This window comes from Quercus robur, chromosome 7 (assembly GCF_932294415.1).
Source record: "Quercus robur chromosome 7, dhQueRobu3.1, whole genome shotgun sequence".
Classification (NCBI taxonomy): Eukaryota; Viridiplantae; Streptophyta; class Magnoliopsida; order Fagales; family Fagaceae; genus Quercus; species Quercus robur.
The window spans coordinates 37,089,521-37,116,860 of record NC_065540.1 but is presented as its reverse complement, the minus strand read 5'-3'; the positions used below and the strand labels follow the sequence as shown (position 1 = coordinate 37,116,860).

At 34.7% G+C, this 27,340-nt stretch overlaps 3 protein-coding genes across 3 annotated transcripts; all 3 read left to right on the top strand.

The window, feature by feature from the left end:
• Positions 1-1,927: 1,927 nt before the first annotated feature.
• LOC126693282 (exocyst complex component SEC15A) lies at positions 1,928-7,211 on the top strand. The gene is made up of 2 exons (XM_050389198.1): positions 1,928-2,182; positions 2,818-7,211. The coding sequence occupies exon 2, from the start codon at positions 2,822-2,824 to the stop codon at positions 5,189-5,191; it is 2,370 nt and encodes a 789-aa protein (XP_050245155.1). The 5' UTR covers positions 1,928-2,182; positions 2,818-2,821; the 3' UTR covers positions 5,192-7,211.
• Positions 7,212-24,056: 16,845 nt separating this feature from the next.
• On the top strand, positions 24,057-25,551 carry LOC126691333 (uncharacterized). The gene is made up of 3 exons (XM_050386385.1): positions 24,057-24,690; positions 24,770-24,995; positions 25,097-25,551. Exons 1-3 carry the CDS (start codon positions 24,196-24,198, stop codon positions 25,549-25,551), a joined length of 1,176 nt encoding a protein of 391 aa, XP_050242342.1. The 5' UTR covers positions 24,057-24,195.
• A 274-nt stretch (positions 25,552-25,825) lies between these two features.
• On the top strand, positions 25,826-26,857 carry LOC126691332 (uncharacterized). Its single transcript, XM_050386384.1, has 2 exons — positions 25,826-26,158; positions 26,318-26,857. Exons 1-2 carry the CDS (start codon positions 25,826-25,828, stop codon positions 26,855-26,857), a joined length of 873 nt encoding a protein of 290 aa, XP_050242341.1.
• The last annotated feature ends 483 nt before the right edge of the window (positions 26,858-27,340 follow it).

Here is a 27,340-nt window from a genome sequence, read left to right as displayed (position 1 = left end):
GTTGGGTTCGAGGGATCCCTTCCTGTCCCATCCAACACCTTCTGGACCCTTCAATCAGCAGTTATAAGGTTGCTTCATCACTATTCAAGCATCACCTCCATATTAATGCGGCCAAAGAGTTGGTTGAGAGGCAATTAATGCGGAGGCAGCTGCTGTTAAAGATATTTGTTTATCTTTTCTTTCTTACCCTAGGTCCCATGTCCCACCTTTTGGGGTAACACAACTTCGAAGTGTGTTTGTGACAATACGGCGTTCAGATCGTCCTCGGACACATATTGCCGAGATGGATTTTGTCCTCGGACGCATACTGGACTCATCTCATGTGATATCTACTTCTCTTTTCATTTAGTTCCCCTTATAATCTTATATGGGCCTCCTCGGATGGTTTAACGTCCTCGGATGGGCTACAGGCCCAGTTAATATGATTTTAATAGTTATTGATTAATCGGCCCCACAATAAACATTAACCAAATTCTAACAAAAATTGCTTTAAAAAATAAAACCAAAATATATAAATAGGTCAACAACCTAATTTCATAAAAACAAAATTTAAAAAAAAAAAAAAAACCCAGTAAAAATATAAACAATTTACACAATCTAAAAAATAATATCTTAACAAAATGAACATTAATAATAATAAACCTAGGTACAAATTTTTTATTTACCTAATCTAATTTATGATACTTTTTTTTATTGATTTACGATATTCTCTTAATAAATAAATATTTTATAATAATAGATGAATGTAAGAAAGTCTGATACATAGTATAAAAAAAAATGTTTAACTTCAAACCAATTTGGAGCTATCTTTTCTAACCTAGTATATGACAAATTATACATGATTACAAATTTTAAAAATCTAATGGTCGAATTGCATATTTCTTATGTTTTTCTTAACACAAATGTCAAATTTAATGTTAATCGAATGCAATTTTCTTTTCGATTTTTATGCATAATTTTATATTACAAAAACTTCAAATTTAAACATTTGATTAATAACATAACTATTGGTATTTGATTTAGACCAAATTTACCTACAAGATTAGTTGTAGCATAAGGCTACAACATTATTCAATAAAATAAACATTACTATATATTTTGAAAATCTAACCGTTGAATTGTATATTCTTAATACACTTATCAAATTTTGTGTCAATTGAATATTATATACTATGTGATCTATAAACTTAAATTTTATGCATAATTTTAAACTACAAAAACTTGCAATTTAAACAATTTATTGATGACATAGTTATTGATATTTAATTTTCTAAAAATTTTACAAGTATGGAGGATATAAGAAAAAGATGTAATTCAATAGTGGATTTGTCAAAATTCACCTCCAATAAAAAATATATATATATATATTGAGTAAGATTGTAACTTAAAGTTACAACCAATTTTGTAACGAAATTTTATCCATTTGATTTTCTGGATATTTTACAAGCATGAAGGATGAAAAAATTTAATCCAATGATAGATTTGCCAAACTTTACCCTTATTTAAATTAAACAAGTCACATAACTCATTAAGAAAGTTACGTGACTAAAACTATACTAAATAATCTCTTCAATTATCACATTGGAGCAACTTCCAAATGAGTTTAGAAATCAAACTTTACAATATAGTACTTTTATATATATATATATATATATATATATATTTATACACACACTCAAATATGAACCCTGTATATTTTTAGCATAGAATGTTTAATGATGATTATCCTTAAATGCACATGTGCTTCATTAAATATGAGACCCACTAATAAATCTTCAGATTACCTGGGAGAATGACAACACAAAACAAGCTGATTTGTGTAGCACCCTTGGATTGGATGAAGCAAAACAAGGCGTGGCAATATCAAATACCCCACTTCGAAAAAAAACTTTGTGCCAACAAACAAACAAACAAACAAAGGTGGACACAAACACAAACAGAAATGGTAGCGAAACTAAAGTGACAGATTAGACAGACGGCAACAAAAACAAGAGTGAGAAAAAAAAAAAAAATATATATATATATATATATATATATATATAGGTTTCGAGAAGAACAAGAAGAAGAAGAAGAAGAGGCGAAACATATTTTTCTTCTGCGGAGTATTTCATTTTCATTTCCTAGTTTCAGGGTTTTTTGTGGAGGACTTTTCAACGGTATAGACAGCTTTTGTTTCTGTAAAGTGAGTCCCTTTCACTATCAAAAACATTTCCTTTTTGACTAAATGTATATGGGTTTTTTGTTTTGTTTTTTTGTTTCTTTGATTTGCTTGTTTAACCCGTTGGGTAGATTTGTGTATTGTTGTTGATTGTTGGTTTTAGCTATTGATATCTCTTTGTTATGATGCTTGTAATGATTGCCTATTATTGATTGATTTGTTGGGTATGATTATAAGTCCATTTGCTAATGCCATTCCAAGCAAAGTTTTCCCATTTTATTCAATTCCTTTCTCTTTTTGGTTTCTTTTTCCGATATTGGAGAATATTTCCCTTTTTTGTGTTGGATCCTCATGGGGTTTGATATATCAAATCTACGGATGGATAGAATTTTTCTGTTTTGTGAATTTAGAATCTTATGAAATCTTATAGTGGGTTGCCATTGTCTGCTTATTGATGTTCATGTGTTTTGAGAAAAAACTCAAAACTCCATTTAAATACTTGCTGGAAATGAACTTTCTAAACTCTTTTAATGGTATATGTGAATGGTTTAGAATACCCATTTGAGTAAATGGAAAAAGGTATTGGGATGGGAAAAATAAAATTTTGTGGGTATCTTTGATTTTGTTTGTAATAGTATTTATTTGTACGTTTTGATCAGAAAAATGGATGCTAAACCTAAGAGGAGGACTGTCACAGAAAATGGGGATACAGGAGATGACTTGGTCCTTGCAACTTTGATTGGGAATGGGGATGATGTGGGACCTCTTGTCAGGCATGCATTTGAGATGGGGCGGCCTGAAGTGCTCCTGCACCAGCTAAAGACAGTTGTGAAGAAGAAGGAAGTTGAAATCGAGGAGCTCTGCAAGACCCATTATGAGGAATTCATTCTTGCTGTTGATGAACTTCGCGGTGTGCTGGTTGATGCCGAAGAGCTGAAAGGTGAGCTCTCGAATGATAATTTCAAATTGCAAGAGGTTGGCAGTGCTCTTTTGATCAAACTTGAGGAGCTTCTTGAATCTTATTCGATCAAAAAGAATGTGACTGGAGCTATCAAAATGGCTAAGATCTGTGTACAGTTGTTGGACCTTTGTGTCAAAAGTAACAATCATATTTCTGACGGCCAGTTTTACCCTGCATTAAAAACTGTGGATTTGATTGAAAAGAATTATTTGCAGAGTATCCCTGTCAAGGCACTAAGAATGGTGATAGAGAAAAGAATTCCAGTGATAAAATTGCACGTTGAAAAAAAAGTTACTAGTCAATTTAATGAATGGTTAGTTCATGTAAGGAGTTCGGCAAAGGATATTGGACAGACAGCAATAGGTCATGCTGCATCAGCTCGCCAGAGGGATGAAGAAATGCTGGAACGCCAGAGGAAGGCAGAGGAACAGAGTGTTTCTGGTTTAGGAGATTTTGCATATACGTTAGAGGTTGAAGAAATTGATGAAGATTCTGTTTTGAAGTTTGATTTGACACCTCTGTACCGAGCATATCACATCCACTCTTGCCTGGGACTCCAAGGGCAGTTTCGTGACTATTACTACAAGAATCGATTCTTGCAGCTCAGTTCAGACTTGCAAATATCTACAGCACAACCTTTTGTTGAATCTTATCAGACATTTTTGGCTCAAATTGCTGGTTACTTTATAGTGGAGGATCGGGTCCTGAGGACTGCTGGGGGCCTATTGTCAGCTGATCAGGTTGAGACAATGTGGGAAACTGCTTTAGCGAAAATGACATCAGTTTTAGAGGAACAGTTCTCTCATATGGATTCTGCAACCCACCTTCTGCTTGTGAAGGATTATGTCACTCTTCTTGGCTCTACTCTTAGACGATATGGTTATCAAGTGGGTCCACTTCTTGAGGTGCTTGACAAGAGCCGGGACAAATTCCATGGGCTTCTTTTGGATGAGTGTCGACAACAAATTGTTGACGTTATTGCAAATGACACTTACGAGCAGATGGTAATGAAAAGGGATACTGACTATGAGAATAATGTCTTGTCATTTGGTCTGCAGATCTCAGACATAATGCCAGCTTTTCCATATATTGCACCATTCTCCTCCATGGTACCTGATGCATGTCGCATTGTCAGATCATTTGTTAAAGGGTCTGTTGATTACCTGTCTCATGGTGTGCATTCTAATTTTTATGATGTTGTGAGAAAGTATTTGGACAAACTTCTGATTGATGTATTAAATGAAGCAATACTTAATACAATTAGTGGTGGCAACATTGGCGTGTCTCAAGCCATGCAGATTGCTGCAAACATATCTGTTCTTGAAAGAGCATGTGATTTTTTTCTTAGACATGCAGCCCAACTATGTGGGATCCCAGTCCGATCAGTTGAGAGGCCTCAAGCTAGTTTAACTGCCAAGGTGGTTCTGAAAACTTCAAGGGATGAAGCCTATCTTTCTCTGCTGAATCTGATGAACACCAAGTTAGATGAGTTCATGATGCTAACTGAAAATATTACTTGGAATTCAGAGGAAATACCTCAGAATGGGAATGAGAATATTAATGAAGTAATCATTTATATTGATACTCTTATGTCCACAGCACAGCAAATTTTACCCATGGATGCTCTGTATAAGGTTGGTAGTGGAGCTCTTGAACATATTTCCAACTCAATAGTGTCAGCTTTTCTGAGTGATAGTGTCAGGAGGTTCAATGCTAATGCTGTTATGAGTATTAACAATTATCTAAAGATGCTGGAGTCTTTTGCAGATGAGAGGTTCCTTAGCACTGGCTTGAGTGAAATATATAAGGAAGGTAGTTTTAGAGGCTGTTTAATAGAAGCACGGCAATTGATAAACCTTTTGATGAGCAGCCAGCCTGAGAACTTCATGAATCCAGTGATAAGGGAGAAACACTACAATGCACTGGATTATAAGAAGGTGGCCACTATCTGTGAGAAATTCAAAGATCCTTCTGATGGGATCTTTGGAAGCCTTTCAAGCAGAAATACAAAGCAAAGTGCTCGAAAGAGGTCAATGGACACGCTGAAGAAAAGACTGAAGGACTTCAACTGATAATGCTTGCATTACATATTTGCCTCAGAGTTAGGAGTGTATTTTTTTTTTTTTTTTTTTTCCATTATCTGTGCTGAATATATAATTTTTTATTATCCTTGCTGATCTTCAGAATGGGTAGGATTCTTTATATTGCTTTGTGATTTATATTCATAAATAAAAAACTTCACATTTCTTTGCATTATCAATTTTACTTCTATTGCGTTTGGCATCAGCTTATTTAGTTTTTTGCTTAAACTGTGCTAAAGTATATTTGTACTTTGAAAAAGTAAGGTTTTAAAAAGATGTACATAAAAGCTAAAAGCTAAAATTGATGCCAAACACACACTTTATGCATTAATCTTTTATCTTTGCTCTTTCCTGGGAAATAAGTTAGTCCATTTTTGTTGAGAAAGAACTTGCGAGAGCTTTGCTTTCAGTCTCACTTCTTTATCTATGAGGAAATGGCCATGTATGCTTTATCAAGGCTTCTAAGATGGATTTATTACAGCTCCATGTAGATGCTTCCGGACTATGCATTTGGTACTTCATTTCTTGCTTTGTAATACTTCATATTACTTTTCACACTTTATAACTAGAGATTTTGTCAAAGAACTACTGAAATTCAGCCAATGAGCTCCAGCTTAAAAGGGATGGTAAAGATCAGGTAGTGATTTCAAGACTCATTGGATGTGCTTGTAATTCAATAATCATACACAAATAATTACTGAATTTGGTTTTAGGATCCTTATTAATTTAGGCTAATGGAATGGGGTTTTATGCTGGAGGCAGCTGCTCAACAATCTGCTGCAGAGATGTCTGACATGGGCATGAGACTGCCTTAGGGAAGGAGATGTAGGTCATGCTCCATCTTTTACCTAGCATTATCTTTATATTTCTGCTGATGTTAACAATCACAGCCAAAGGTATTCTTTCTTCATCCTTGCTTTTCATTTACTTTGCAATCACTGTTTTATACCTCTTTCCTTTGTTTCTTTCCTTCTTGACTTGCTTCTTAGTATCGTTTAGATGCTAGGTAACAGGGATAAATCTATTCTGAGGGAGGTAATAGATGAAGTGATGTTATTAATGTACCTCTGGCTTTCTAATGGCGAGCTACTTGATTGGGTTGTCGAGTGGCAACAAAAAGTTTCTATGTTCCTGAGAGTCCGAGATCAAATTAGATGTGTGAGGCTAATTTTGCCAAATAGCATAATTTTAGGAAAAATTTAGGAGAAATGCATCCAACCAAACTTATTTATTTATGTAGCACTTTTTTGGAACTCGAGTTTATCATAATGCTTGGTACTTGAGCTTGGGGAACTCGAGTTTCACTTGGAACTCGAGTTCCAAAAAAGTGCTACATAACCAAATAAATTTGGCCGGTTGTGTTTTTCCTAAATTTTCCTAAAATTATGCCATTTGGCAAAAAAGGCCAGATGTGTGACCATCCTATCTGTTCTGGAATTTGTCTCTGAAGACCTTCATCTTTTCATTTTTTTCCTCATAAATCAAATCATGGACCTGATTAATCTCTCTTTTTGGGTCACTGTATTGCAGATAGGCACCCTTTGTAGGTACACTTTCTTTCAAATGGTACAAGATGGGAATCTGACTGATATAGGAATGCACAAATGCTGAGGATGCTCATCTGCTGACTATTGTAATAGCAAATTATAGGGATAAACAATAATTTAATTCTTCTTTAGAAATAAAGATAGAGATACTAGGGGCCCGTTTGGTACATGTGTTTAAAAATTGAAAATTGTTGTTTAAAAACATGTGTGGAAATACGTGTGGGTGAAAAAATATATGAAAATATGTGTAATGTTGTTAAAAACTGAAAATTGTTGTTTGAAAACACAAACCAAACACCCCCTAGATGCCAGTTTCTAACTATACATTAGGAATATTGCCTTCTTGTTTTGGGGGAAAATGATTTTAATCTTTAGTTAGACTTAAATTTTTCTTCATGGACTCTCTAATTGTTTTGGTTTTCATGTTTCAAATCTACTGAATTAAGAATGAACTTGGCTTTTTATGTGGAATGTATTGGTTGGATTTCACTTGTTGTATCTACTTCAATCAGTAGAGAATATTTTCCTTGAAATTCTTCATCTAATATTTTTCCTAGGGAGCTGGACTTTTTTTTTTGGGGGGGGGGGGGGGGGGGGGGGGGGGGGGTGATCTTGACTTGCGAGTTAATAGCCTCTCTTTCTTCTTGTGCCATATAAAAAAAGCATCAGCATAGTCAAATTTGCGTTGTTGATCAAGTAAAAATGAGAGATAAGATGGTAACATTCTAGATACTTTTCCTGGTTGAGATCAAGTGAAAGAAGTTACTCCATTTGTCAACTACTAATTAGAGGAAGCAACCTCCATCTTCCTTCAATGGGAGTTTATAATCAAAATAGATAAATACTCAGTTTCTAACATTTCTATTTATTTGACCATGGTTTTAAAAACTTCTTTGTCCATCTCACTGCTTATTTTTTGCATGTTGAGATAAACTCGGTGGCAGCAAAGGAATTCACAAGAACTTGTTACCGTGTTCACAAAACCTCACCAAAGGGGGGAAAGGTGGAAAAGCCTCAACATGACACAGCAATGCTTCCGTCTCATTTTTCAAGTGTCTCCAGAAGAGGATATTATATTGTACTGATTTGCAATATCATTTGTAATTTTTGTCATGTCTGATGATCTAATCATTCTGAAATTATTGGGTTGAACATGTGTTTCCCCCCCACCCCCAAAAAAAAAGAACATGTGTTTTGATGTTTTTGGTCTCATCCTTTTACCATCAATTTGTTGGAAAATTTTAAAGGGAAAAATACAGCAAAAAGCTATATTCTAATCTACTTCTTGAGGCTACTCCAAAATTTGGCAACTATGACAGCTATGTCATTTCTGGGAATTATTATAGAGTTTAGGGGATGATTATAATGCCCAGAAGGTCTTTCTCTAGTAATGAATTTGTTGAAAAAACAAAATGAAATGGATACTTCATACTGCTATGTTCCATGGTCTGGGATTTATGGTTAGATGTAGTAACAGGGGAGCTTCGGAGTCTTGTGTTGATTATTATGTTTAAGGCTACCTCTGTGAAGCACTATTGAAAATTAAATGAATGAATCCTTGAGAAAAAAGAATAGCATATAAATGGAGCGCCTTTTTTATCCATTAATTGTCCAAAAGTTGACAACATCCATACCTTATGTTTCTAATTTAATGTATTTTGAAGTGGTTCAAAGTGTGTTATTTGAAATTTAAAGGGGAGGAATAGACAATGCTTGGAGCCCTGATGTCAATTGCGCAGTTGAGCTTCTATGCAAAGCTGTCTTGCTGAAAAATGTGCCTTAAATTGTAGTCCTCTTTTTGCATGTAAGTTTTATCACTATAGTAAATGTGGCAACTGCGGCTTACTACCAAACTTTCAGAGAAGTCTATTAAATAGCATATTAGAATGTATAAGCTACTTGTAATTTACCTTTCTTCTGTCGGAATTGTTTCAAGTGGACCATTTGACTTTGTATTAGTCATTAGTTCTTGTCCTCAAAGTAGGTTACTAGGGATTGCATGGGACCTGGGCAGGTTCTTTGTGAGGATTGTGTACTAAGGTCTGCAAAACAATCTGTGCTCGATAAAACTAGCTCAGTTTATTTCAGCAGACGGTCCCAAGTCCTTTTTTCTTGTTAAAAAATTACTCATTTCTGTTTGACATGAATTATTTTTAGTCCCTTTTATCTTATTTGATCTTCTGGTGTGATCTCAATTGTTGAACTAATCGATTTTTCAGAATTGCAGGGGAAATATGAAGGAGAGATTGTTCATTGGCAGCATATAAGTTGATGGTCCTTGCTACTTTGGACATAGAAATGAAGTGATCACAGGAGGGGAAAGGTGTACGTCAGGCTAGAAGTCTCGGACTTGTTTATTCTTAGAGCAGTGTTTGTAATCCTTTGTCTTCTTTGTCCTTTATAGCTTCATTCAGATTAGTGCCCATTCGATGCGGCTTACTTTTTCAGCTGGCCTGACAATGCTGTGAAATCAAGTATGCCAGCAACTCAGAACTCAGTAATTCAGGATTTGCTAGTGTTTTGGTAATGGTGGTCTAGTCTTGACAAGGAGATGCTTTGGTTGATGACAGTTGGGTTTTGCTGGGTTAATAAAAGTTTTTGTGGGTCTTTGAGAACTGAGTTGGGTCTTGGCTGATTTTGGATGGCCAATTGGGTTTTCTTTTTGTTGCAAAACTTGATAATTTTGGCTTTGCTTGCAGTGTGCTACTACAAGCCACACTACAGCTCGCTGATCCAGAATCTCTCCATTTAGCGCGGCATACTGGAAGCTACATGCAGATTCTTTAAACCTCCACTGGACTCGGATCTTGGCCTTCAATAACAAAGCCCCCTCAACACAATCCTCATCTATAATTAAATTAAATTTTGGGATTTAAGACATGGGTTGGAGTTCAATTAATCATCTTTGTTTGTTGTGTTTGTATATTTATTATTTTATTTTAATAAATATTGCTGTGTACTAGTTTTTGTAAAGAGTTTTAGTACTAGTATTAAAATGAAACATTTTAAAGGATAAGGACCATTTTAAAACATGGGTAAAGATTAAAAACTAGATGTCTAATTAAACCAAAATTTGGATAAAAATTAAATGTGTAACTAAACCAAAAATATTCTTTTTGGTGAACTAAGCCAATTGACATTATTGTAGAGATTTACATGTTGCTTGACTTGCTTCACTCATTTTCATAATTGGTTTTTGATTTAACAGTAGCACCTTATTTTGCATACAAATTTCACCAATATAGCTCTCAATCTAAATGAAGGACATGGATTAATCATAAACCGGGGGTAGGGTGACCGGGAAAATAAATCAAAATTATATATAAATTTAAAAAAAATTATGATTTGTTTACCCTTAAAAAAAATTGTGAGTACCCTAAATTTATTTTAGGCCCAACAAAATTAAACCTTGATCCCCTTAACAATATATTAGGTCATTTCAAACAAAAAGAAAAAACCCAATAAAAATTTAAAAGAGATATAGTTTAAGCATTGATAATGAGACTATCACATAACGATTTCAAAATATGAAAGAAAATTGTAAAATTTTATATATTTGTGTGTTTTATTATTATTATTTTTTTTGTTAATATATGAAGTTCTTTTTTTTTTAATAAAATTTTGTATAATTTAAATTTCTTAATAACTACCCTGAAAAATTTTCTAAAACCTCCACTGTTATAAACAAAACAAGTAATAAGAGATTTCAAGAAATAAGTGCTAGAAAACATTATCCTTACTTCCAATCCCACAAAATTTTTACCTGAAAATTTTTCTAAAACCGCCACTGTTATAAACAAAACAAGTGATAAGAGATTCAAGAAATAAGTGCTAGAAAACATTATCCTTACTTCCAATCCCACAAAATTTTTATAAACAACTATAGTTTTGCACATCAGAATAGTCAAATCATTTTTTTTTTTTTTTTGGATTCCCCATTAGTTCAAATAGGAATTTCTTGTCAATGGATATTGAACTTGGGTTCAAATATCGTCTATATATGTATATATATATATATTTTTTTTGATTCAACGATATTGTACAATTGTTATGGAATCATAAATTCAAATACTATGATATCTGGAAAAAAAAAAGTAACGGAATATATAATAACAAATAATAGATAGTTGGGGAAAGTAAAAAAATCTTATCAATCTTGTCTCTTTCTTATAAATGATTTTTAAAATAAGAGATTTCCATCCATTTAGAAGTATTTTCAAATGTAAAATATTTTAGGCTAATTATTTCACTCTCACAGTTTCACATACAATAAAATTTGCTGTCTTCACATTATATGTAAAGAAATTATTTGAAACATTTCACATTTGAGGTGTGAAACAATAATAGCCTTCTATTATGTTCTTACTTAAAAAAACAAAAATTAATCTGGCAAAATAAAAGTATAAAACAGCTTCAAAAAAAAAAAAAAAAAAAGTATAAAACTATAAATATAAACTTGCTAGAAACTATTTATTTATTTATTATTTTCCCTAAATAATATCAGTTCAAGCTTCAAAGTTCAACCCTGTCCCATCCCCCATCCAAAAATCAGAAACAAATACAAAATGATCCTTAAATGCTCTATTCATGTTTCTCACAATACAAAAAAGCTCTACTCATTGTTTGCACGTATCAAGGGCCTGTGCTTCGGCAACAAATTCATTCCAAATCTGTGTTAGCATGGCAAACTTTGCAGGAGACATATTATCTTCATCATTTTCTATCTATAGAAAGAACAAAAATAAATAAATAACTTTTGATTTTCAACTTTGAATTTACACTCTTGAAATGAAATTGAAATGCTTAAATTTAAAAATATCTTTCATAAAAAAATTAAAAAAAAAAAAAAAAAACAAAAAACAAAAAAAAAAACGGAATATTACTATATTAGTGAGAATTTTAATTTCAGACTCATAATACCACTTCTGCTACTGGACATAACAAATGCCATGTACTCATTGGATGAAGCTTTTGTCTCAGACCCAAATAAATAAACAGTCCCAGACTCACATTCTATACCCAGAGACCATCTCTCCCTCTCTCTCTCTCCCTCTCTCTCTTTCTCTTTCTCTCTCTGTGTTTTTTCAAAGAAGCAAATATTCTGATCTCTTGTAAAAGTATTCTCTCTCTCTCTCTCTCTCTCTCTCTCTCTCTGGTTTTGCAAATTGTGTTTGGTACTGATCAAAAGGGGCACTAGCAAGACAAAGCTAGTAGGAAAAACTCAATCTTTTACTGTTTCTACTGTTTTTGTTCATTCTCTTGCATATATGTGTGTGTGAGATTTGTCTGAACTTCTGATGGGTATAATAAGAGGCAAGTTCACAAGGCTTAGCTATATGTTTTTTTTTTTTAGAATAAGGCTCAGCTTTATACTTGAGTGTGATTTTGTTATTGTTAAGGTACAAGTATTCTTGGGAAAGAAAAGGAAAAGTAAGGAAATTTTTTAGTTGGAAATGTTTAGATTGTTTAGTTACTTGGAACCCAAGAAAGGAAAATCCTTTCATATTGGGGTTCTCAATATTTTGATCTATTAATATGGGGAGGTTTTATTTATTTATTTATTTATTTTTGACCCCTTATGAATCCCAAAAGACATTAGACAACTTTAGCTTTTTGTGTCTTGTAAATTTCTTTGGTCTTATCAAGTTTTGTTAGTTACCAAACAAGGCTAAATGATTTGATGAGAATGATACTTGTACAATCACCTTTTTTTTTTTTTTTTGTTGGTAATTTACAGTTTAGTAGACTGAAGTAAATATCTTTCATATTTAGTTAGAGCACTTACATGGTGTCAATGATGCAATATGCACTGTGCATAATATGGATGCTGCTTTTTGAGTCATTGTCTTAACTAATACTTTGTTATTATAGGTTCACTTGAAACCACACAAGTTTCCAACAAAACTCTTAATTTTCACGTTGAAAATATATTTGTATTTGATGCAATTAACAAAGGTTTTGTGTAACAAATTATGCTTACATTTTTTAATAGTGGACCATTATTTAGGGACAATCATAAAAGAAAATGTAAATATTATTATTTAAAGACAAGGAGTAGCATGTAGTTTTGTTCTCACTCCATTTGCATGTTTCTTTGATTGACATCATAAACTGATCATGTGCAAGATATGGGAGTGTTTAAGATGGTAGTGGTAGCATCATAAACTATTCTTTAGTTTACAATGTATCATCCCTTGATGTCAGCTTTAGTAAAATGATTTTATTACGTTTCCTCTTGCAATCTTAAAAGGAGATGGACTCATAGCTAATATAATAAGACTTTGTTTGGTTCGATGTAAATCAAATTCCGAGTGTAAAATGAATGCAAGGGAAAATGAATTCCCGTAAGGAAATTAAAATCCGAATGTTTGGGTGTGCAATGGAAAATAGTCCAGAAAACGATTTCTAATGTTTGGTAACATTCTGAAAATGCTATTTTCCTACAAATTTTTCACATTTTCTCAACTTTCAAAAAAATTTATAATAGAAAATTGCAAGATATAAAATTTTTAAAGAAACAAAAATCAAAATAAAACCATTAAACTTTCAAACTCAGTCAAACAAAGAGGGGGAGGAAGAAAGAGTGAGAGATTGAGGGAAAGAGAGTGGCAGATCGAGAGAGGTTGAAATCGGGTCAAGGCTCCGATTTGTGTTTGGCGTTGATGACGAGTTTCAGCGGCGACGAGAATGAGATGACAAGGCTTCGATCTGTGCTTGGTGGTGACTTTTCAATCCATAAAACTTGATTTGAAGGTATGGGTTGGTTTGAATGAGGGATGGGTCGATGGAGGTGGGTCGGTGAGAACGAGGATGAGGGATGGGTCAGTGGAGGACGAGGACAAGGGATGGGTCGGCGGAGTGGCTTGCATGCGATGACGGGGCCGTGTGTCGAGGGGTGGTTCTGAGCATCACCAGCGAGGATGGGTTTGAACAAGGACGATGATCTGACTGGTGAGGATGTGCTTGGGTTCTTCAGGTGGAGTGTGCTTGAGCTCTCTCTCTTCGGGTGTGTATTTTCCGAAGTGTGGATTGACGGATTGTGGGTCGTCGGACTGGAGCTCGGTCTGTGGAAACTCACCATTTGGTGTGTCTTGCTCCATGGAGCTCAGTCACAACTGAGCTTGGAAAGTGTCTGTGAGGAGTGTGTGTAAGAAGCTTAAGAGAGTGTGTGAGGAGTGTAATTGATTTGAAGGTAAAATAAAACCTGAAATGGTTTTACGGGCCAAGTGGGTTATTTTACGGTCAACACGGAAATTGATTTCTGTTTGACCAAATTTCCTGTGTTTACCAAACACATAGAGGGGGGTAAAATGGTTTCCTGAAACCCTTTTCAGCCAAAACAAACGCATCCTAAGATTGGAATTACATTGTCTTCAAAATATTAAACTTGATATCATTGGAATTGAAAAAACTTATGTTGTTTAAACTTTGAAGTAGACATGGCAAAATGGGTCAGAATTTTCTAAGCCGACCCATTTGACCAGCAACCCATTTGACCTGTGACCCGTTTTGACCCGCGACCCGACTGACCCGACCCGACCCACCCGTTTTGCCACGTCTACCAATGTTGAATAGATTGAGATTGAGGTGTAATTCTTATAGAATATTTACTTATTCTTCTTTACTTAATATGTTATGTACTCCATTATAGTTTGTCATACTTTACTTGCCACCTTCATTTTCTCTTCCTACTTTAAACAGATTGAAGATTATACCAAAATTAGCTTTTAGAAAGCTGGAACAAGAGTTGCACTAAATTTAGGTATCAAGTCAAGTGTTTAGTGGTAATTGGTAACAATATCACCAATGAGAATCTAATTAGAGTTAAGGAACTCATAAATAATTGACAAATTGCATCTACTTCCAAAAAAAAAAATTGTTTGAAAAATACGGGTCAACTCGACCCACGACCCAATTGACCCGCAAGGCCTGCAACCCGATTGACCTGTTTAAAAATGACCCGTTTGACTAGCAACCCGTTTGACCCGCAAACCCGATTAACCCAACCCGAACCTGACCCGACCCGCCCATTTAGCCATGTCTACTTTGAAGTACTAATCAAAGCATACTCATTAAACATTCTACATAGAGAGAAAGGGGATCCGCGCCTAGTACTTTGCCATTGTTTGGCTTGAAAAAAAACTATTTTTAATAGCTACTAACTAGAGAGAAAGGGGCCTTTTACAGAAGGCTATCAACGTATACGTATATTGATATGGTGAGTGTGTGTGTGTAGGGTGTAGAGTGCTATACCACTGTAGGTAGTTCGTTAGTCCTTCCTTTGGCAACTCCGGGTCATTCTTCTTCATTACATCAATATAATTAGAATTACCGTTTACTTATATACTAATTTTCTTTTGTTGTAATGTTACTAGTCATCACTTGGAACAAATGAAGAAAAGCTCTAATGAAAAGTTTATGGTAAATCCAAAAGTATCTAGGCTTCGAAAATGGATTTCTATCCCGTCTCGAAAAAGTGCACGTATACAGTCAAGAAATCAAGAACGTGAAAAGTCGAGATGTATTGAAGGTATCTAAGCCTGATATGTTAAAAGTTGATCCTCCTTCCAATGTCCTCCCCTTTTTTTTTTTTTTTTTTTCATTTGATTTTGCTTACTATACTATCGGTTATAGCATTAAAAATGTTATTAATACTTTTTTTGAAAAAATATTTTTGGGGAATGCTCACAAATTCTTTTGTTTTGCCAATACAATAAGTTGAATCCAAATAATTAATAACAATAATAAAAAATAATATGAGTTTACAAACAATTTGATGGGGTTATAGAGTCATATGAATGCCTTTTATGGTTAATTTGTACCACTTGGTGCAAAGCTTGGCGCAAAACAATTTCTTGGCTGAACAATCTCTCAAGATTCGACCATGTCTTCTATATTTGTGTTGGACACACTTCTACACAAGGTTCAAAAATAACCTTCTAAAAACGTCTTTCTCTATTCTCATTCTTTTTTCTCTATCTTCTTTCTCTCTTCTCCCTTATTCTCTATTTAAAGGAGTTGTAGGGAGGTAGTTATGGCATTAGGACACATGGGATCGCGCCACTTGGAAATGTGTGAGCTATTGATCTTGCCTAACTCACATAAATAGGATTTAGCCATTTGGCCACATGATAGCCATGATTCCCACCTAATCTAGTGATGTCAAGCTAGAGAAATGCCACTTATCATGGCAAGATTGACCCGCTTGGCAGCATGAGAGCCGTTGGCTCTACTTACCATTTAATTTCATAAAATTTCAAGTAGTACAATTATGGGATTAAATACCAAGTGTTTGGAACATGCACACCAATAACTTTTGCTACTGTTAGAATACAGGGAAGGTGACTTCACTATATTCTTTTTTTTTTTTTTTGAGAAGACTTCACTATATTCTTGACTCTAATATGATCTATCACTAAAATATCTTTTTTAGTACGGTAATATTTTTGGAAACCTAGGGAAAATGGGGGTGGGGTGTTTCAAACCTTTCTAGTAAAATATGAACAACCCCTACACGCAACAGCTACAACTCCATATAAATTCAAGAGAAGATCACAGCGAACTGTTTAATATTACAATAGGTGTCAAGTGGAAGTGCAACATATTTGGAGAGCTCGTTGACAGTTTAGGTCATGTAGATACTTTCACAACATCTACCTTTTTGTTTTGTTTTTTTAAAAAAATCAGATTATATATAATTGGGACAAAATTATATTTATTAACTTTTTCACCTAATTTTTATAGAAGCATGTAGCTTTGGACAAATTGCATTTTGGTAATACATTTAATTGGAAAAGCCAAAATCCTAGTATTTGGACAAATTAATTGGCCCTTAACTTGAAAGTCTATGATGTCTCTTTGCTGCTGGATCATTCTGCTCTTGGGTCAGAAACTCCAATAAAGACAAATTTGTATTTTGTGGATGAAACTATCACTAATTATGAAGCCTTCTGCTTGCTAAATGGTAGGTTTTAACTGTTAGCATATCATGGTAGAAGTTGCAAACTTTGGATGTGAGCATGATTTTTCAAAAATGAGTTGTTTATATTTAGGAATGGTTTAGAATTGCTCCTTCTTTCTCTTCAAAAAAAAAAAACCTTCTGTCCAAGGCCTGATTGTCTATTGCAGTATATGAATCATGAAAGACAAAAATTTGTCAATGGGATTGGGTTTTAGAAAAAATAAAAAAATTCCTATTTCCCCTCACTTTCCAATCTTTTCTTCTTGGGTTTTAACTCAGAACTGGAATGTCCTTCATCTGCAACCTTATAAGGCCCCAAGTTTAATTTAGAGCATCATTTAAGTTGAAGGTTACTTCAACTTATTTTTACTCGACTCCTAAAAAGTCTCTTTACTTGTATACACATCTCTTTCTTCCCAAGAATTCTACTTGGGATGTATCTCACCCTATGCTAGACTATGTAGCTTGATTTGATTGTGTTTTGCCTTTTATTGGCATGCATCTCAAATAATAGCTTTTATTTCAAGTGAGATTGAGGATTTGTTTGGATAGAACATATTTTGCTGAAATTGAAAACTGAAAACTAAAAACACTGTAGCAAAATAATTTTTAAATGTGTAAATAGTACCGTGAGATCCATTTTTAATGAAAAAGTTGATAAAAATTGGAGTTTTTGGGACTCGTGAGCAGTACATTTATGCACTGTTCACAAAAGACCGGTCAACAATTGCAGCGAAAAAAAAAAAAAAAAAAAAAAAAAGAAAACGCAGACGCAGCACTTAAATGTGCTATCCAAACATACACTGACTATATCATGAATTCATGATGATATGCCAAATTGCTATACTAACACCTTTTTCTGTTATTCTTTGCTTAAAATGTTTGGGTTTCTTTTTTTCTTTTGGATATTCTTGTGTGAAAAATTTATGGTAACATTTTTGTTATTACCTACATTGAACAAGATGCGAAATACAGGTTTTGTTACAAAGCACGGTTTAATACATCAAGTTTCTAATCAAAATTGCATTTTAGGGAACTTTGTGAGAGTGGATTCTATGATAGATTACTTTCCCTATATTAGTATATTGTCTTAAAAGAAATCGAGTACATACCTCTAGGATCTTGTATATGGCTTTTTTTTCACATTGTAAACCATGCCTCTATAACCCAAACTGTAGTTGCTTATTGTGAAGCTTACTACTAGAGCAAGTTACACAACATCCATAGCAATGGCAGAGCCACTTGAGAATAGAGGGGCCCCCAAAAATTTTGAAAAAAATTAAAAAGGTTTTTTTTTTAAGAAATATCTTAAATAATTTGAAAATTTTTAAATAACTTTATCATTGTGGCCCCATGCCTGATAATATACATATATATTTAAGAAAATCTAAAAATAAACATAATTTTCATTTAAATAAAATACAATCTATAAATACATATGTTAACAAATTACAATAATTAAACATTCAGCATCTTTAAAATGAATACATAGGTATTTTAACAATTACCTCAACAAATAAAAAGGAAAAAAAAATCTAATTTTTATCCCTACACATCTAGGGCTTACTTGTACATAGCAGTAGAAAAATTGAAGAATCAATAACTTTGTTGATATGTCGCACCACCAAGTCCACCACACAGTTGCAGAAACATTTTGCCTCACACAAGTGACTCTCTCTCTCTGTCTCTGTTGGTGACTTGGCATTTGCCTTCTTCTTCTTCTTCTTCTTCTTCTTCTCTTTTCAGTTTTTTCCTTTTCCTCCCTCTCACTGTTGCTGTAGTTTGTTTAAAAGTAAAAGTTCTATACTGTGTGACTAAATTAGACAAAAAAGAGTGAAAGATTAAAATTTCCATGTCGTGGGCCCCTCATTCCTTGATTGTACAATGCTCTATGCCCCTCGTTGACTGGCTAATCCCTTGTTTTTAACTCTTTCCCATGTATTTTGCATTTGCTTTATTTTGATTATTTTTACTTTACTTTTCATTGCTTTCTTTTTTTTATATTCCTTTTAATTTTAATTAAATACACTTTTGTTTATAACACATATTGAGTTATGAAGTATTACATTACTATTTTACATTTCATACACAAAATATATATATATATATATATATATATATGACCGTCTAAAGATAAATTTCTAACTCCGCCACTAGTCCATTGACTAAGAACCTTGCTAGAGAAAAACCCAAAGAGTACAAGAGAAAGATGGAGAGAGAGATTTCTTCATATTCCATTAGTTACGCATACAAGGGAGGTAAGGAAGGCATTTCCAAAAGTGAATGCACTTACACCCCTTTGTTACCCACGTCCTATAACCACTGTATACGTTGGTATATACAATAAAGGTTGTAAGAGTAAATGTACTTGACATTAAAGAACATGGAGAAAATCGGAAAAAATGAAAAATCAAGAATGCCTACACAGCCGCCAATCGGCCTTCTAATGGTAAGGAATTTGATTGGGTGGTTGATGGCAAAATGAATTTTTAGATATTTTGCCATCCGATCTGTTCTGGATTTTGTCTCTGAAAGACCATCTTTTTCCTATCTTCTTCTTCTTCCTTTTTTTTGTTTTCGTTTATGTATTTGTTTTTGTTTTTGTTTTTTTGTGTTTTTTCCTTTTAAACTCATAAATCAAATCATGGGCTTGAATAGCTGAGGCAATCTTTCTTTTTTGGTCACTAGATTGCTGATATGCAGCTTTTGTAGGTTCACTTTCTTTCAAATTGTACAAGATGGGGTCTGTCTTATTGATATAGGAATGCACAAATGCTGAGGTTGCTCATCTACTGATTGTTGTAATAGCAAATTTCGTGGATTTAGTTCTACTTTAGAAATAAAACCGTAGATGCTAAATGCCAGTTTCTAACTAGACGTTAGGAATATTGCCTTTTTTGTTTTGGGGGAAAATGATTTTAATCTTTAGTTTGAATTAGTTTTTTCTTCATGGACTCTCTAATTGCTTTGGTTTACATGTTTCAAATTTATCTACTAGTTTTAAGCTACTGAATTAAGAATGAACTCGCTTCTTTTATGACTAATATATTGGTTTGATTTTACTTGTTATTTCTACTCAATAGAAGAATATTTTCTTTAAAATACTGATTAAATATTTTTCCATAATTTGGAGCCGGATTTTTTTTTTCCTTTTTTGGGGTGTGATATTGGCTTGAGAGTTGATAACTTGTGTGTGTGTGTGTGTGTGTGTCTGTGTGTGTGTTGTTGAGCTAGTAAAATGAGATATAAGATGGTGACATTCTAGATACTTTTCCTCCATACAGGTTGCTTGAGATGAAGGGGAAGAAGTTACTCCATTTTTCAAATACTAAGAGCATTCACATAAGCTCTTGTATAAATGTGTAAAATATACATTTTGGTCACTTTTACATATTTTGAACCAAAAAACACACTATATCAGTCCATTTAAAATCGTGTATAATCATCTAAAATTTTCAACGAGCTACAGTACCTGTGTAAATTTACACGGGCACTGTAGCATGTGTATTTAGTTTTTTATTAATTTCCGTTCGCACCAATTTTTCTCTCTCTTCTTCGTGCACAACGACCTCAACTCCTCATCTTATTTTCCTCAGATGCACACAAACACATCCTCACAAAAAAATCAACACAGAGATATACTTGCTAAAAAAAAAAAAAAAAAAAAAGAGATACACAAACACACCCACACACAAACAAACCCAAACGGAAAAACAAAAAAGAGACAGATCGGTGCTTATCGGAACGATCGGAGCTCGTGGGTCTCGCTTGATCGGAGCTCGTGGGTATGGGTCTTGCCTGATCGGAGCTAGGGAGATCGGTGCTTGTGGATCGGAGTTAGGGAGAACTGAGCCGTGGATTGGAGCTATGGATTGGTGCAGCTGTGGATCGATGCTTGTGATCAGAGTTGTGATCAGAGTTGTGATCGGAGCTGTGGATCGGTTCTGTGGATCGGAGCTGTGGATCGGTGCTACTGTGGATCGATGCTTATGATCGGAGCTGTGGATCGGTGCTGTGGATCAGAGCTTGTGATCGGAGCTGCTGTGGATCGGTGATCGGAGCTGTGGATCGATGCTTGTGATCGGAGCTGTGATGATGTGGATTGGTTTGTGACCGAGAAGGAGAGAGATGAGTATAGAGAGATAGACCGAGAGGGAGAGACTGGGTATGGAGAGATAGAAGAGAGAGAGAAAGAAATCAGAAAATATGATAGAGAGAGAGAGAGAGAGAGCGTATAAAAACGAAAAAAATGGGTTAGGTGAGAGATATAATAATATAATTAAAAAAATTGATTATTTAAATAAGAGATGTGATAGAATAGATGAACTGATGTGGGTGTTTTGTAAAAGTAATGGTGTAAAATAGAAAAAGTAGGATTTTGATGTAAAACAGACGGAATCTTTTAGATGAGATTATGTGAATGCTTCTAGTGGAAGAAAACTCATCTTACTTCAATGCAAGTCTATGGTGAGAAAAATACTCAGTATCTAACCCTTTTTTTGTTTGACCATGGTTTTTAAAAGCGTCTTTCTGCTATTTTTTGTCCATCTCACTGCTTATGTTTTGGACGTTGGAGATAAATTTGGTGGCGCCATGGAAATCCACGTTTGAGTGGGTATACATTGGGTGTGGGTGTGGGTGTGGGTGTGGGTGTGGCCCGTCTGGTTGGGTTATTGGGTTAGTAGTGTGTAGGCAGTGTAGCCGTGTGGGTGGGGGCTAGCTAATAGCTATGTGCAGGGATCTCTTGCACTTCACTGTAGCTATGAAATTGTTTTCCACTTTTTTAGATTATAAAATATTATATACTCAAGAACAGTTGAGTCGAATCAGCCTATCATTCTATCAAGGAACAAGTTTTGTGCAGCGTGCACTGTCACCGTGGAGGGTGACAGTGAGCAGACTGCGCATTGTTTTTATCCTTCATAAATAATCTTCGGCAATTTCAATGGGCATTTTTAATGCATTTTATTAATCTAACTAAATTGTTTTTACTTTTGTAATTAATATATATAAATAAATACATTATGGATCTGTTTATAATTAGTTTATTTTATTAAAATTGAAAGTTTTTTTGTTAAAAATATTACAGATAAAAATAATAGTTAGCTAAAAGAGTATAGTGAAACTTATTAATAGTATCAAAAAGTGTAGTGAATAAACTGAATAGTAAAATAAGCTAGTTTTTTAATTAGAGTCAAATGCACACTAATGTGTGTGTGTGTTTGGCAAAAATAATTTTTGTCAACTTATTTTATTATTCAACTTATTTTTGCTACGATTTATGAGCTCCACTGTATTTTTTTGTATTATTCATGAGTCTTACTGTACTTTTTCAGCTAACTTTTAACTTTATCTACAGCACTTTCAACAAAAAATTTTTAATTTCAACAAAATAAATGGATCTCAAACATACATATATATATATATATATATATATATATATATATAATTTTTTTACAAGTGAGGGTCTTATTTTATCTGGAGTCTTAGGCAATTACATCAATTGTATTCATGTTTAGCGGCCCTATCCACAACTACAAAGTCTCACAAAAAAATAAAAATAGCAATGCTTCAGTCTCATATTTTAAGCATCTCCAAAGATGATATTAATTTCTATTGATCTGCAATATTATTTGTAAGTTTTTGCATGTCTGATGATCTTGCCGTTCATAAAATATTGGGTTGAACATGTACTTTGATGTTTTTGGTCTCATCCTTTTACCATCATCAATTTGTTGGAAATTTGAAATGGGAAAGCTAAAGACTTTAAGAGAAGTCTGTTGAAAAGCATATTAGATTGTATAAGCTACTTGTAACCCTTCTGTTGGAATATTTTCAAGAGGGCCATTTGACTCTGTATGAGTCATTGGTTCTTGTACTCAAAGTAGGTTACTTGGCATTGCATGGTACATGGGCAGTTTATTTGTGAGGATATATTGTGTACTAATTATAAGGTCCGCAAAACAATCTGGGCTCGCGATTAAACTAATTCTGTCCATTTCGGCAAACAGTCCCACTTTCTTTTCTTCTTTGGGTGCGTTTGAATCGGCTTCAAACGAATTCAGGAAAACGTTTTCTGGAAAATAGGGCGTTTGGCCAACCACGGAAAATATTATTTTCCGTAAAACGTTTTCCTGTTGACCGAAGTTTGAAGCCTTGACCACGGAAATGAAATTCTGCCCTCATTTTCACTTCAATTCATTTCCGTGGCTTGCAAAACGCAGAGAGAGAGAGAGAAAAAACAGAGAACAGAAAACAGAAGCGAGAGAGAAAGAACAAAAAAAAAAACAATCGAACGAGAGAGAGAGATCAAGTGCGGAATAGATCGACGCCGACGAACGAGATCGACGCCCTCTAACGAGATCGAAGCGCGGAATAGATCGACGCCAACGATCGAGATCGACGCCAACGAAGTCGATCGAAGCCAACGAAGTGCGAGAGCGAGATCGAAGCCAACGAAGTCCGATCCGGCCAACGAGCGAAGCTTATAGCTTGAACGAGAGCCAACGATCCGAGAACCCCGATCGATCCAGCCACCCAGAGCTCCGATCCGGCCAACCAAACACAGAAAGCACGAGAGCCAACGGTCACGCCGAGCTTCGATCTACCTCACACCGGTCACGCCAAGTTCTGCCAGACGACCACCGCGCCAAATGCCGCAGACCCACGGTGAGAAAATCACCTGCTCAAACTCACAACGATCAAGTGCGCACACCTCACCTCCGACCCACACGTCCGATCCACACACTCACTCACCTCACCGATCCACTCACCTCCGATCCACACTATAAATTTCATAGTTGTTTATTTATATAAATATTTATATAATTTTTTACATGTTTTTATTTATTAATTTTTGTATTATACATTGTTTATAACTGTGTATTTGTTGGTAATGTATATCAAAATTTTGGGACTTTTCTGATTGCAGGTTTATTAATTTTTTCAATTATCCATTGTTGATTAAACTGTGTATTTGTGGATTATGCATATGAAATGTAATGATTGGTTTATGAAACTGTGTATTTATGGGTGATGCATATATCAATTTTGGGGCTTTTCTGATTGCAGGTTATTCCCAATTGCTTTGTGGTTTGAATTTTTTTTTAAGCTCTTTTGGGGCTTGACTGGTTATGCATGATTGGTTTTTGCTGTGATTTTTATTAGAATTTGGTTAGTTGGGTTCTGTGTAGAAATTTTGGGGCTTCACCCATGCTTGGTGTTATTATGTTCTTGCAGACCAATATGTGTGTGTTTAAACCTTCATTATGTTCTTGGGTATATAGGTGATTATAAATAGAATGTAATGTGATGGTATTGTGCTATATCAAAGTGCAGTTATCAATGTGATGGTATTGTTATAGTGTAAATAGAATGCAATGTGATGGTTTGGATGTTATATGTTTGTGGCTGATTTTATTTATGGTGTAATCAATAGCATACTTGTTTACATATCTCTTAGACTACAATGTTTGTGATTTTGTTAGATGAAGAAAAAAACCAAAGCCGCAATTCTTGCATCAGTTGCATCTGTCCTCCTTGTGGGGGTTGCATTGTTAAAGAAATTACGACGTAGACGTAGAGATCTGCCTAGGGCGCCTTATGTTAACCATGCCGCCGAGAGAGAGGAATACATAAATAGTGTTTTGCATGGAAGTGAGAGACATTGTGTGAATCAACTTAGGATGAAGCCTATAGCTTTCCACCACTTATGTCACATCCTCACTGAGGGGGAGCACGTACGTCCGACTGTTCACATGTCTGTTACGGAGCAAGTGTTCATTTTCTTGCACATTATTGGTCATAATGTGAGGTTTCGTGTAATGGGTGGTCGGATCTATAGATCAACTGAGACTGTTCATAGATACTTCAAAGTTGTCCTTAGGGGGGTCCTGAAATTATATAGAGCTCTAATAAGACTGCGTAGCGAAGATACACCTCCAGAGATAAGGAATAGCAGAAGGTTTTACCCATATTTTAAGGTAAATATTGCGACTTGTGTGTTTTTGTAAATTGTGAAGATTTATGTAATGTTAAACCATTATGTTTGTCAAAAATTAGGATTGTGTTGGAGCAATAGATGGTACACATGTTCGTGCATCTGTGCCACCTGAAATACAAGGAAGATTTCGTGGTCGCAAAGATGGAACCACGCAAAATGTGTTAGTTGCCATTAGTTTCGACTTAAAGTTCACTTATGTGTTGGCTGGATGGGAAGGCAGTGCACATGATTCACGTGTATTAAATGATGCATTTGCTAGGCCAGGGGGATTTTCAATTCCCAATGGTATTACATGATTACTTCACCCTTTTGGTTTGTTAGTTTAATAAATATTATGTGTTTTCCTAAACATAGTAGTGATTTGGTTTTTTTTTTAATATATGTAGGTAAATTTTATCTTGGTGATGCTGGGTATGGTAATAAAAATGGAATATTGTCACCGTATCGGAGTGTACGATATCACTTGAAAGAGTTTAGTGATCGTCCTCCTGAGAATGCGCAAGAATTGTTCAATCTCCGACACTCTTCATTGAGAACTACCATTGAGCGAGGGTTTGGAGTGGTGAAAAAACGTTTTCAAGTGTTGGATGCAGAACCATATTGGTCTTTCCCAACCCAAGTGAAAGTAGTGTTAGCGTGTTGTGTGGTTCATAATCACATTATGGGGGTTGAACCAAATGACCATATTATGGAAGATGCAATGAACCAAGTAGAGCTTAGTGACCACCAAGAAGAAACACAATCCCGTCGGGAGTCCGTCGAAGATAGTAGATCATGGAATGCTAAGAGAGATGAGATATGTCAAGCCATGTGGTCTGATTATATCAGGAGTGGAGAGTAGTACTTTATTTAGATTTTTATGATTGTAATGTGTTTTTTCTTTTTGTTTTTTTTAAAGACAATGTATGTAATATAGACTTTTGGTGATGTAATGAAAAAATATTTTTAGCATTACATTGTTATTTGATGGTATTACATTGTCATTTCGATAGTTAGCATGTTCCGTTCTATTGTGCACATTCATAAGCGTGGTTGTATGTGTGTTTGATTTGTTATTCATGTTCCGAGTGTAATTACTAAATGCTACTCTCACTATACTATTTTCATATGTAGTAATGTCAAAGGGTAAGGAAAAAGTTAGCAGCAGCAAGCAATTTAGGTGGCTGCCACCTATGCATGAGATGATGCTAAAGATACTAACAGAGGAGGCTGGAAAGGGCAATAAGCCCTCTACTACTTTTAGGGCCGGCTCCTTTGCTCTTGTAGCGAAGGAGATAACGGCCCATTTCGGGGTTGAGTGCCACCCTGTATTTGTGGAGAACCGGATGCGGACTCTAAGGTCCATGTGGGCAACTATTCAAGAGCTTAGAAAGAAGAGTGGATTCGGTTGGGACGAAAATCTGAAAATGATAACGTGTGACGCTAAAACATACCAAGAAGAAGTTATGGTATGGCTTCCAACTATATTTTCTTAATATAGATAATAATATATGTTTTTGCATTTTATATGAAATTTATAGTGTCATTGTTATTGCATAGTCTTTTATATTGAATTTATGAGTGAAGTTATTATTGCATTATTATATACGTTCTTTTCTCCCTTATAGGCACATCGGAAGCATGCCGAGTATCTGAACAAAAAAATTGAGTTTTACGATGAATTAGCGATTGTGGTGGGGAAGGACACAGCCACAGGTGCCTTTGCTAAGTCTGGAGTGGATATCGAAAATGAGCCAGATAATGGGGATAATGGGGATAGTGCAGAGTTTGTGGCAGATAATGTGGATGAATGTGTGGTTGAAAAGGGGAAGAACGGAAATGAATCATCCACCACTGGGTCGGGAATTTCCAAGTCCCGCAAAAGAGGGCGTGCAGCTTCTGCTGCTGATGATAGTGTGCTGACTGATCTGTCTGGTCAGCTGAAGGAAATAGCTGTCGCTCTAAAAGAAATTAATCGGGGCCCGGTAGATTACACAACTTTGTATAATGAGGTAATGGCTATGATGGCGGATGGATATAGCGAAGATATGCTCGCTACTGCCTTCGACCATCTTTGTGAGAATGAGAAGACGTCACGTGGATTTTTAGCCAAGAATGCTAGGTTGAGGAAGTTGTGGTTAGATGGTTATTTTTTCTCACAAATTTGATTTGCTTATTTCATGTTGACTGTGATGGTAGATTTAGGAATTAACTAGACATTGTAGTATTAATATTGACGTATCAATGTATTATATATGTACTCTTTTGTATTATTGGGACGATACAATTGCCCAAATTATGTATTTGTACTGTTCAGATACCACAAATAGGTATCATTTTTGTATGCCATTGAGGTGTAATGCCAATGGTGAACGATTGATGTGGTTGTTTTTATATAAATATTATGGGTATATTCGAATGATTATGTTTGATGTTGAACCAAATGTGCTGCAATTTTTGTATTGTTACAGATATGTATAGGGAATGCAGGTTCTTGAATTTTATCTATAAGAGCAAAATATAGCATTGATCTTCTCCAATTCCTCCAAAACTTCATTCAAGGATGGACGATTTTGTAGGGCCAGATTCTAGATCATTTTCCGTAAAATGATCCAAATTATTTTCCGTAAAACGTTTTCCGAACCAAACAT